The 13,781-nt window shown below is 32.3% G+C and overlaps 1 protein-coding gene across 13 annotated transcripts in view; it reads right to left on the reverse strand.

Annotated features, from left to right (window-relative positions):
* Positions 1-13,781, reverse strand: part of LOC100116974 (neurabin-1) — a 554,139-nt gene that overhangs the window by 185,987 nt on the left and 354,371 nt on the right. Inside the window, exon 12 of one of the 13 annotated variants that reach the window (XM_031932221.2) lies at positions 7,185-7,535. The exons of the other annotated variants lie outside the window; for them this stretch is intronic. Within the exon in view, the coding sequence (XP_031788081.1) occupies positions 7,516-7,535 (20 nt within the window). The 3' untranslated portion in view covers positions 7,185-7,515. Of the gene's footprint in view, positions 1-7,184; positions 7,536-13,781 lie in introns of those variants that run through there. 13 annotated transcript variants of the gene reach the window in all.

The following is a 13,781-nucleotide window of genomic DNA, read 5'->3' on the forward strand; positions in this document are numbered from 1 at the left end:
AGCCATTGTTAAAAATTTATAACAAGTTCAATAAAAAATTTTGTTTTTACCAAACTGAACAAATTAGATAGCTTTCGATGAGTAATAAATTTTAATAGAAAAAATAAAGGTCAATGAATGAAAAAGAGAAAATGTTAAACAAATGATATTTGATTAGTTTGGCTAATCAATAACTATTCAATAACTAGTAAACTATTGAATACTAAGTGTAAGTAACAATGAGTAGAGGATAAATTCATATGAAAAGAGATCTCTTATTAGAAAAATTGTCTATTTCAACAATGAGTCGCGGGAAAATTCAACATGAAAAATCATCTTTACAAAATAAATTATTTATTACAACAATAAATTCAGGCAAAATTCGATGAGGAAAATTAGTAGCCAATTGTGTCCACGTCGTTCCTGAGTAACGCTAAAGATAGGATAAAAATTCGCTTACGTAAACATCCCAGGAACTGAATAGAATCCAAAAAAATGGTGGTGTCTTTGGGCACCTACATTCAAATCTGTACATAATAAAAGTGAGAGGCAAGGAGACTCACTCTAATCAAGCACCCCAAAGGGAACACAATCCTATTACGTCCACGTCGTTATTCCTGGGTAACGCTAAAGTTAGGATATAAATATGGACTCCACATAACATTTGATATTGCATTTTTGCACTTTTGACCTTACAAAATGGCTTTGAAGTCAGCAAAGCATAATTACATTTTAAGTCAATTATTCTCTTAATGTTTATTACAATAACAAAATGATAATTCTACGAAAAAATTGAAAGGAAAACAATCTTAGGCTGATACTTCTTATTTGACCTTGAATTGACCTTCTCAAGTTCACTAAGGTAAACTTGAAATGTCATTTCCGACGTAATTTTTTCCGCTGCTCCGTATTCCAAGGTCAAAAATAGGGGTTCCCGTTAAAAAAATACAATGACCTTCAAATGACCTTGAAAATCGAGTTCAAGGTCAAAGATGTTGGTGTCATTAGATGGCCCCTTTTGCTCCCTTCAACTTTTGTCAAGGTCATCTTTCGATATCAGTAAAATAAAACCAGACAAACAGCTGTTTAGCAGATTTTTTGTTATTTGACCTTGAATTGACCTTCTCAAGGTCACCAAAGTAAAGTTAAAATATCCTTTGCGACGTAATTTTTTCCGCTCTATCCGATTCCAAGGTCTAAAATAGAGGTTCCTATTTAAAAAAATCACAGTAACCTTAAATGACCTTGAAAATCGAGTTCAAGGTCATAGGTGTTTGTGTCATTCGATGGCCCCCTTTACCCCCTTCAACTTTTGTTAAGGTCATTTTTCGTTAAAATTAGTTTTTCCATGGTTTTTTGTCGTGGTCGGATTAAAATGAAACACCCTGTATATCACGAATGCTCAAAACAGTATCTCTACTTTTTTCTCCAGTGTAGTAGGACCGTGAAGTTGGCCGCACAAGCTATTATGTGTAATACAGTTGGGTATCGCTTTCCCACAGATTTCTATAAGCTGCGCCGAGAAAATGTGTTTACATTGTCTGTTTGAATTTGGTTATGTTTTTGAACAGCTGCTGCACAAACTGTCTGAGTGTATGTGGTCACAGATGACAGGGCCCAGGAAGTGGATTTCGTGACTTTTCGTGCATGCATGCAAATATCGTTTCGCGGTAGCCGATCGCGCTCGGTGTCTAGGTGCCATAAGGGTCTTCGATGACGAGGCTGTCGAAATATATTGCGCGCTGTAGATTTTTGTATCCACGTGTCAATATCGGCCATGAATGCAGTCTAGGGTGACCGATAACAAAGTTAGGCAGTGCGCACCGTACTTCTTAGTGCAAAAATGTTCAAATCAGTTATGTTTACCGTCCAGGTACATGCGGTCGACAATGTCGATATCGAGGGAGGGCTCTCCGTAGCTTTCATTATCTAAGTGTAAAAACTGATTCTAGACACCAAAAGCTATGGAGCGTATCACCAAGTATGCACTATCTGAACCCCATCATTATGTATTTTATTTTTAGAACAAATTTTAGGTACTTTAATAAGTTCGCTCAAAAAGACATGGAATCTATAAAAAAAAAACTTGTTTTGCGTATCATCATGCATGTCCATAATTTTGTTTACAGTGAAATTACAGATTAAAAAAAAAAACTGAGATCAATTAAAAAAAGTTAAGTTTACAATCATATTATTTTATTTATAATGCGGGAAACAAAAAATCATTATGTTATTAAGGGGTGAGTAATACATATTTTTACCCTTTAAATATTTCCTTTTATTGAAATAAGAATTTTATAAGTTTATGTACACAAACAAAATATGCAGAAAGTTACACTTACAATAAGACCACTCCATGAAGAAGTATGTACCATAAACAAAATATAAGGGGCATGGCAAATTAAGTAGTAAATATCTTGAGAGTTATTTGTAATTGATCAATATATTACTTAAGTTTAAATTACCAATCATTCGACTCACCTCTTAATAACACGTAATGATTTTTTGTTTTCCGTATTATAAATAAAATAATATGATTGTAAACTTGACTTTTTTTAATTGATCCCCTAGTGGAAAAAATGAAATAAATTGTAATAAAACGTAAAAAAATGTAAGAAAATGTAAGAAAATGTACCTTCCTGTTGAATTTCAAACTTTTTTACTCATACGTTTTTGTACACTTTCTTACATTTTCAGATTTGTTAACTTTTTTTTTCACATTTTATTACATTTTATTACATATGTTATTTTACCGCCTAATATAGTCAATATATTTTTTTAATTATTAATTTTATAATAAAATGTAACAATGCATAAAAAATTGAAAAAGCAAAAGGATGTAAGCAGAAGTAAGAAAATAAAAAAGTCGCCATTTTCTTATATAATATTACGCTTACAGAGAACTTTTTACATTTTGTTATACTTTTTTCCGTATCGTTACATTTCTCGTTTCAAAGAAGAGACCCCCATGAAATCCTGGATCAATGGATTTGTAATAAATTATAATAAAACGTAACAAAATGTAATAAAATGTAGAAAACTGTAATAAAACGTAAAAAAGGTCCGAAATCCAACAAAAACGTACAAAATGGTACGATTTGTTACATTTTCTTATATTTTATTACACTTTATTAGATTTTTTATTTCCACTAAGGTAATCAAAAGAACGCTACTAAATTTGAGATTTAGAAGCAGCTTCTATATTAATTTAAAATGTAGTTTTGTACTTTAAATTTAATAATATGTAAATAACTTTATTATTTAATTTATAAATTTTAATGCACAAGCGGCACCAACGGCAATGAAATTGGTTGCTGCTATTATTTTTTCTTTGATGCTTATTCTTTAATTGTTAGACAGAACATACTTATACATAACCATAATAAAAATTTTAATGTATAGAAAAATAAAATTGATCTAATATTTTGTCGTTAATTTTCAAAACATTAATATTAGTTGGTGCTAACATTACTTTTTGATATAATGTTTTATCATTGGGATCAATCTTACTTCCGAAAATTTCATATATTAAATTTCCTCTAGATAACATATCATTGGATATTAAAGTTACGTGGTTTTGTTTTTTAAATTTAAGTGTGCAATTTTGTTCGCCTACGTTTAATAACCAAGATTTAAACGATTGATCATTATTTGTGACTCTAATATTATTAATTAATTTCATAATTTTAAATTTATTCCATATTGAACTTTTTTTGACACATGATTCTAGTATTTGCGCTCGACTTCCACGTCGTACAACAGGTAATATTTGACGAAAATCTCCTGATAATACGACTACTATTCCTCCAAATGGTTTTACTAAATTATGCAAATCTTTAAATAATTGATCAATAGCATTAAACGCATATTTTAATACTTTTATTGTTTTTAGAAATTTTCCATAATTTGAATTAGGACTTTACTTGTTGATAATTCTGATTTAATGGTAATTTAAATGTTGTATGAACTGTTTTACCTACATGTAACAAATTTGCGGCTATACCAGTCCAAGCTACAGATATAACTGAAATTTGATGATAATTAAGATATGAAATTAATATATTGTGTAAATAACTTTTTTTTCTGATCTTCCGGGACCATCCACAAAAATTAATTTTTAATTTTTTTCATCAGAATGTATTGCTTTTATAACCTCGTTAAAAATATCACGTTGTTTCTTATTAAGTGAGTGAATAATGTTCGCATCATATGAAGGTGCTAATGGAGTAGTTTCGCAAAATCGTTCGAAATCCAACAAAAACGTACAAAATGGTAAGATTTGTTACATTTTCTTATATTTTATTACACTTTATTACATTTTTTATTTTCACTAGGGTCTCAGTTGTTTTTTAATTTGTAATTTCACTGTAAACAAAATTATTGACATGCATAATGATACGCAAAACATCAAACGCGCCTAACCTTCTTACTTTGGTTAAGTTTTTTGTTTATTAGATTATAAATAAAAACTGTTATATAACACATAACCAACTTCTACATATAAGGCAAATGTTCGAACTAGAGTGTATAGTATATCATTATAACGAATTAAGAAACAGATATATAAGAAGTACAAATAAGACTTCACGAAACAAGAATCTACCATTGCCAAAAATTGATAAAACAGTAGGCAAAAAGATCAGCTATTACCGAATGATCTCAAAGATTTATTAATAAGTAAAGTCTCTATTAAAAGAAAACTAAAAATGTTTAAAGGAAAGAATTAATTTGGATGTTATATATTTTAATATTGTTAACTTTTTTATGGAAAGGTATAAGGGCATGATAGCCTTGATTGCGTTATCTTGGCTGTATATTGTAGTTTTAAGTTTTTATTATTAATGTTTATATATGCCATCCCTATGTACAGGCAACTGTGTTTGCCTCTATAGAATGCCTTTCAAAGGCATATGTATATGGTATTTAATAAAATTAAAAAAATAAATAAAAAATTTTTGCTAAGACTTCAATGATAATGCTGAAATAAAGCATTAATACTTATAAATGATATTTTGATTTCTGAAAATTATAGTTGCTCCAGTTTTTGTTTGCAAGAACCTCAACTTGAATAAATATTTCCCAGACTGAACATGAATCAAACATTACCAAATACGTAGAAATTTTCGATTCATTGCACGAAAAATTAAACAAAGATCAAATTTACATTTTTGATTATGTAACAAAATCATGCAGGAATCGCATGTACAACACTTTAATTTATTATTTTTTAAGCCAAAAAAAAATAAATACTATCAATGGCTTGGATAGGCATAGCATCAATTCTGTTACCTTGCGGGATGACCAGTCATACAACTTTTAAACTACCGCTAAATTTATAAAACGTTAAAACATTATTTTTTAAACATTCATCTAAAAAAACAAATAAGAGAAAGCGATGCCATTATTTGGGATGAAGCATTCATGATCCCTAAAAATGCTATGAAAATCGTTGACAATACTTTACGGGACATGCCGATTGCCTAAGAGAAACAAACAGAAAAAGTAACTCCGCACGTTGGAGTTAAAATTCCTCCTTCCCGTTTTTCTGCTGATATGCTCCATGAAATGACTTAAAAATAAAATAGTCTATATTTATAATAAGATTCGATAATTATGATGTTTTAAGGAAAAGTTCAACGTTTGGTTTCCGAGTTATAATGGTTAGGATAGTTCACGAACGCATCTAAAATCACTGGTGATCGAACAAACGCACATGCGTGACTGCAAATCTTGTTTTTAATGAATTGGTAAAACAAAAACAGAAAAACGAGGCTAAGTAAACATTAAAATCCATTAAATAAAAGCTGAGATACAAGCGATGCAGTTTTCAATTATAGAAAGGGTAGAAAAAAATTGTGGAGCTAACTAAATCCAAAATTTTAAATTGATTATTGTCTTTTTACTCCAGTTATCACGTCACTTAGAAAAAACGACTCGTATTATACAGGGTGAGAAAACAAAATTTGATAGCTTAATATCTTTGAAACTAATTGGTTTCATAAACAGCCCAGAAAAAGAGATCAAGGTACTGTATAATGCTAACTAAATCCAAAATTCGAACTCGATTTTTGCCTTTTTACTCTAGTTATCGCGTCACCTAGAAAAACGACCTTTTCAGTTTTTGATGGGTTTTCAGGGTTTGCCCCATGAAATGACTTAAAATTAAAGTGGATTATAGCCCTAATAACTTTTAATAGTCATATTTTATTTTAGAAAGATTCAACATTTAGTTTTCGAGAACAATTTCAAAAAATTGCGGTTTATGGTGTATAATAAAATAAGGGCAAACGATAATATAAATTTTCCACAGTAAAAAGATAGGTAATTTTACTTATATCAACTTTTCCAATAACTTTATTAGAAAAAACTGAAATCCCAAAACGAAAAAATCGCTATAAAAAAAACGCGTCCACAAAATGTAAAAAAGGACTTTTTTCCCACTATGTACTAACAAAAACAAAGAAAATGAGACTTAGTTGCTTAAAATTTACTAAGTAGAAGCTGAGATACAGGCGTATACAAACGAACACACACACACACATATATCCGTACGGACATCTTCCAAAAACACCATTTTTCGACTAAAAATGCACCCAGACACACTTTCTACATATTTTTACACAAATTACAAAAATTAATATTACAAGACTTCCTTAGGAAGGAAGCAATATTAGATCGGAAAATATTAATTTTTTATCTTTTCTTGTAAATATTGGTGATGGACATATTGACAGTTTTAAGATTCCAGATAAATAGAAAACTAGTGACGTATGCAATAAAATTTACGGTTCAGTTATATCTGTAAATGATGATCTTTTAAACAGGCATTTTATCGCCATATAATGAAGATATTTACAAAATAAATGGAAAATACACTGAAAAAAAATCAATGGCGAGGAAGTTATATCGATTACGCTAGACATAAAGGCGTTGATGAAACTCATAGTGATGCTGAATTAAAATATCCAACAGAATATTAAAATTCTTAAAAATTTCCAGGTTTCCTAGTTCATAAATTAACTTTCAAAAGAAGTACAATAGTCATGCTCATTCGAAATATAAGTATAAATGATGGTCTTTCTAATGGTACCAGATTAAAAATAATTAAACTGTTCAAACATAATATCAAAGCTGAGATTATTAAATGTGATAAGAAGGGAACTACTGCTTTCATTTCAAAAATTATTTTTGGACACTGGTGAATATATATCTTTGCCTTTCATATTATATCGTCGACAATTTCCTCTAATTTTAGCTTGTGCCATGACTATAAATAAATGGCAAGGACAAAGTTTTGACACAGTCGATATTTATATTTATAAGCCACTTTTTTCTCACAGTCAGTTATATGTTGCCCTTTGTAGATGTAAAAATAAAAATCAATTGTTCATTCAAAATGAAACCGATGATACTCAATGTACAAAAAATATTGCTCGAGCAGAAGCATTTAAATGAGTGCAAATGTCTGTTCTCCGATGATAATATCCACTTTAGCAATTGTCATTTGATAAAAATTTTGTAGAATACTTTACATCTTTACAGATTTGAACACAATCCTATAAGTATAAAAATACAGTTATGAAATACATACAAACTTGTTCAAATTAATAAGTGTGAATTTCTTTAGATTAAATATTTTTATGCATATTATAGATATTGTCTTACTTTGTATTCGAGATTGACAAACAAAATTTAACAGATGTCACAGACGCACACGTCTGCAACGCGAACTGCGAGACGAGTCAGCGATAAGAGTCCGCAGAGCCGCGCTACGATTCATAGCATGCGCTTGTATCGTAGACGTTAGCTCAGTGGTTAAAGCTCCCGCTTGTTAATCTCGGGGTCCGCTGTTCAAGCCCGCGCCTACTCTTTTTCGCTTTCTGACTCGTCTCCTCTACGTCCGTTACACATACTAAGTTTTGTTTTGGATCGAATTCCAATCGGAAGGTCTTATTCATTCAACAACAATGGAAGCGCGTCATCTCCAAAATTAAGAAAACTCACATAAGATTCAATACATTTGTAAAATTTGTCATTCGAGATTTAATTTCAAGAAAAATTATTTAAGGCACGTAAGGGAGCATGCAGCCATTAAAACCTTTCTTTGTGGCAAATGCAGGATATTATATAAAAGACATTATAACCTTATTCGTCACTTACTTTTACATAAAAAAAAATTCATTGGCACGTAGGTTCCTCCAACTAAATTTATAGGTCCAATAAATAAAATATTGTTTTAATATACAGTATATCTGCCTGCTAATGTATGAGACGGTTTTTGATACATAATTTAATGTATAAGTTTTGGATGGGTCATGGTCCAAAAGTTTGCAAACCCCTTTATTTTTGCTTCCTCCTAGAGGAAACTTTGTGTTAGTAAAATTTTGTGTTTCGTCAAAATTTCTAGAAAATACTTTTTGGTGTGTAAAAAGTTCAAATAGAGTGTTTTTAGAAAATGTTCGTATGGATGTGTGTGTGTGATGTGGATGTGTATGTGTATGTGTGTGGATGTGTGTGTGGATGTGTACCGTAATATTTCTGGCACTACTCCGTCAATATCAATAAAATTTGAAATGCATATCTATTTTTGGATTTTGAATTCGTGAAAAAAAGTTATTTTTTATATCCTCAACTATTTTTTTATGGCCATCTTTTGATTTTTGAAAAACACTATTTTGCATTTTTTTCAATCATCCCATTGTTACAAACAATTCAGCTAAAATGCATTTAAAAGAGAATGAAATAACCTTATTTTCCTCATGTGGTCCTCGGGATCGATCGCTTTGTTCGGCAGATAAAATGAAAAGGTAATTTTTTTTTTAAAATTCATATCTCTGAAACTAAACATTAGAACTTCACAAAAAAAATTATGTCGATGGGTCATGTGTCAAACTATATCTCATTGAAATTTCAAGTGATTTGACTACTTATTTATTCTGTAATAAATCAAAAACTGAAAAAAGTGAGTTTTTTTGTTCCTTGATTACGGACGTAATACACACACACACACACACACACACACACACACACATATATATATATATATATTGTAACGAGCGCTGAGATTTTAGATCTCGCGCGCTTGTATGTCGCGCGATTAGAATTTTGAGTATAGCAGACGACGTCAGCGGTGGCGCTGACAGGCCGCAAGAAGCAAGCACGGTTTAGACTGGTTTATGCTTCGGTCAAAGTAACATCGGAACGCATCGTGACAACCGTCGATATTCCGCGAACCGCTGACCCGCACCGGCGCATTAGTGTGTGTCCTGAGCTTCGTGTACCTAGAGGGATACATACATACACACACACACACACATATACAGGGTGACCCAATTTAAACGGGCACCGCTCATAACTCGTCAGGGACAGCCACAATCGAAAAAATGGTAGAGACCAAAGTTGTAGGATATCGAAGGGGCAACCCGATGGTGACCTTGGATTTGACCTTGAACGCGTTTTTCAAGGTCATTTGAAGGTCAACTTTGGATTGTTAAATAGGAACCCCATTCTTTTATTGCGGGAATGGAAGGAGCGGTAAATTTTACGTTCAGAATGGTATGTTCGGTTGCGGCACTGAAGGTCATCTCAATGTCCTGCAGCCAGAATGAAACCACGCCTACGTAATTCCTCTAGCAACACCAAATTAAAAAAAAGTGGTAGAGACTAAAGTTGTTGTATAGGGGGGGGGGGGGGGGGGAATTGTGACCTCGAATTTGAGCCAGTCCTACAAGGTCATTTCAAGGTCAAATTATTTTTTTTCAAACAGCACCCACTTTTTCAACTCCGGATCCTGAAAGCGTGTAAAATGTTGCACTTTAAACGAAGTAGTAAATTTAAAATAGAAGAAAAGATTTTAATCATTTAGCGTACCATGATCTTTGAGGTCCTCGCCTCTCTCGCTGTTCAATTCTCTGGATCGTACTTCGAGATGGATGATGATTTCTGTTTGGGAAACGCCTCCGATATAATTGTGCTGCTGCATTATAATTTCTTCGACACTCTCCCAAAATCAATAAAATATCAAGAATTTCGCTTCGACTATAGTCCGGCATATTTACTTAGATTTTAAATATTACAAAAAATAAAAAAAATGACTCAAATCACATATTTTCAATTATTAAATTAGTATTTGAAGTCGATAAATATCTAAATAAATTTAAAAATTCTACTGCATTACTAGAAATTAGACTGTTTTCTGCAAAAAATAATAAATAAAAAACTACTTAAACAATTATTTAATTGCAAATAGTAATTATTAATTTTTTATTATAAAATAATTTATTGATTAGGAAGCTTTTATGAAATAGATAATAAATAAATATTTTGTAATTCCAAAAGTGTTAAAAGTAAATTTTAATAGATAACTTATAAAATAGTTAAAATTGTATTTTAGTAAAAGATTTATTTTAACTTATTAAATTTTATGAAGTGAAATCAAACTTATACATACATTTAAAATATGGGTAATTAATCGGAATATTTAGCTCTTAAACAATATTTTCTAGAATAATCGCTATGACTTGAAATTATATCAAACATTTTTTAATTTTAAGTAAATTGATTCTTCAAGAAATACCTTCATTACGTATTGCAGAACTTTTTTTATACAAGACATTAATACAAAAATTTTAATAGAAAATGTATATTCGTATTATTTTTAATATTAAATGAAATGATGTAAAAAGTACAATCTTCATTTGTTAACAATAATAAATATTCTGTTACGTTAGATAACAATTTTTTTACATTAACATAACTTTAGATGCAATATTTTATATTAATATGTATGTTATTAATTAATTATTATCGTGTTAAATACAATATTTTACAGATTACATATTGTACAAGTTTAAATAATGAACATACATTTTTTAGTGTTGTTGGTTGTTTATTATTACTTATCTAATAGAAAAGTGCAAAAAATTTAAGTACCTACCAATTTCTGCTGCAAAAATATTTCTAATAGAATTAAAATATTTATACAGTGGAATTATCACTAAATAATTATATTAACTGTTGCCAGTAATTGTATGTATAATCTGTGTGACGACATGGTATGTATTACAAACTTTATAATTCTGCTTATACATATGTATTTTCAACATGCGTGTTTACATGTATGTGTGTATAGCATATGTATACAAACATACGTATGTATGTATATCTATGTATACTTAAAACAATAATAATTTATGAATAAATTAAATGGAAAAACAACAACGTTATTTAAAAACACATAATGCAATTTATTTCTGATTCAAATAATAAATGTGTGTAAAATAAATATAAAAACTTTTTTACTTTATACTTCGATGTTTTACTTTTTCTTTTTCTGTATCGATGGCTTTTTATTGTAAAATTCTATTCATATTTTGGCATTACGGTTTATCAATTTATGATTTTTTAAAAATAAAACATTGAATATTTTTTTTACGTTTTTATCAAACTTTGACATTTTTCTACAATACTTCGATGTTTTACTTAATCTTTTTCTGTATCGATGATTGGCTTTTTAATAAAAATTTTCGTTAATATTTTTGGCGGAAGGCCGAGTGTAAGACTCTTTCGACAATTTTCGGAGGCTATTTTTATTTTTGCAAATCGAAAGTTCGGGCGGCAGGTACTTCGCGGGACCGGGGCGCCTGCTTGAAAATCATTCGTGAGTTAAGCGTCGTAGGGGAAGGTTCGACGGAGTCGCGGTGGCAAGACTGAGCGCGGGACTTATTTTAAAAGGCTTATTTCGGGAGCCATTTTTATTTTTCGCACATCAGGAGTTCGGGTAGGTAGGTGGCGACCACCTAGTGGAGTCATTCGCAAGTTAACCGTCGGAAGGGATCATTCGGGGAATAGCGAGACTTATGTTTGGACGCTAGCGAGGGCTCATTTGCGTCTTGGCCGCTGGACAGAGAACATCTAAGAAGGGATTTCATCTCGGATACAAAGTAAAAGTAAAGTTTGAAAAAAAATAATTTGACCTTGAAATGACCTTGTAGGACTGGCTCAAATTCGAGGTCACAATTCTCCCCCCCCCCCCCCCTATACAACAACTTTGGTCTCTACCACTTTTTTTTAATTTGGCGTTGCTAGAGGAATTACGTAGGCGGGGTTTGATTCTGGCTGCAGGACATTGAGATGACCTTCAGTGCCGCAACCGAACATACCATTCTGAACGTAAAATTTACCGCTCTTTCCATTCCCGCAATAAAAGAATGGGGTTCCTATTTAAAAATCCAAAGTTGACCTTCAAATGACCTTGAAAAACGCGTTCAAGAACAAATCCAAGGTCACCATCGGGTTGTCCCCTCGATATCCTACAACTTTGGTCTCTACCAATTTTTTTAATTTGGCGTTGCTAGAGGAATTACGTAGGCGGGGTTTCATTCTGGCTGCATGACCTTGCGATGACCTTCAGTGCCGCAACCGAACATACCATTCTGAACGTAAAATTTACCGCTCTTTCCATTCCCGCAATAAAAGAATGGGGTTCCTATTTAAAAAACCAAAGTTGACCTTCAAATGACTTTGAAAAACGCGTTCAAAGTCAAATCCAAGGTCACCATCGGGTTGACCCTTCGATATCCTACAACTTTGGTCTCTACCATTTTTTCGATTGTGGCTGTCCCAGACGAGTTATGAGCGGTGCCCGTTTAAATTGGGTCACCCTGTATATATATCTATATTGTGTAAATAAATTGACGGCAGCGTTCATATTCTGTAATAAAATACAGAGGGGTTTGCAAACTTTTGGACAATGAACCATCCAAAACTTATATATTAAATTATGTATCAGAAACCACCTCATACATTAGCAGGCAGATTATACTGTATATTAAAACAATATTTTATTTATTAGACCTGTAAATTTAGTTGGAGGAAGCTACGTGCCAATGAATTGGCAGCGGTTTTTATTCTAGAATACTAACAAAAATTTTCGAAATTTTCAAAATTTTCAATATACTATTGTTGTACTTTGAAAAGTCCTGAAATGTACGGTGTGCAACGGACTAAATAAATGAAAACGCTCTTGTAAATGAAGCAGATACTCCGTGGACCAACGATTCCAGAAGTTGTTTCGAATGCGCTGAAGCAGCTGGAATCTAGACAAACGATTTTCAGGCAACTTTGGACAATCATCTCCCGGAAGTAAGACCGAGACTCCTTCATTGAGAAAATGAGAGGAAGTAAGCGCCCGTAGATCAATGACGTCAGCACTCAAGGCACCTAGTGAACGAGAGTTGAGACAGGTCTTGATCTCTACCAGAAATGTAGAAAACCCCTCGTAGGGGAGAGTGTGCTCGCCAACAACTCTCTTCAAGTGATGCTTCACCGACTTGACACCTTCTTCCCACAAACCATCGTAATGAGGCACACTAGGGGGAATGAACGTCCAGCTGGTTCCATCATTGGCGAGGACAGCGCCAACCTTCTTGTAAAAGTCTGAGACGCTGGAACAAACTCCTTAGCTCCTTATCTGCTCTTTGGAAGTTGGTGCCGTTTTCGCTGTAAAGATTTTGGCAAATGCCTCGACGTCCCACAAACCTACAATACGCACAGATAAACAACGCTGAAGTCAGGTCACCAATAAGCTCCAAATGGATAGCACGAGTAGCGAAGCATACGATCAACGCGATGTAGCCCTTGAAGGAACGATTTTCACGACCCTTTGACATCCGAATTTGGAAGGGACCCGTGTAATCGAGTCCAGAATGAGAGAAAGCCCTACTACTTGTCACTCTATCAGCAGGAAGCTCACCCATGAGTTGTTGAGCCGAGTGAGGCTTAACCCGCTGACAAGGCACGCA

Source organism: Nasonia vitripennis (assembly GCF_009193385.2).
Source record: "Nasonia vitripennis strain AsymCx chromosome 1 unlocalized genomic scaffold, Nvit_psr_1.1 chr1_random0006, whole genome shotgun sequence".
NCBI classification, from domain to species: Eukaryota; Metazoa; Arthropoda; class Insecta; order Hymenoptera; family Pteromalidae; genus Nasonia; species Nasonia vitripennis.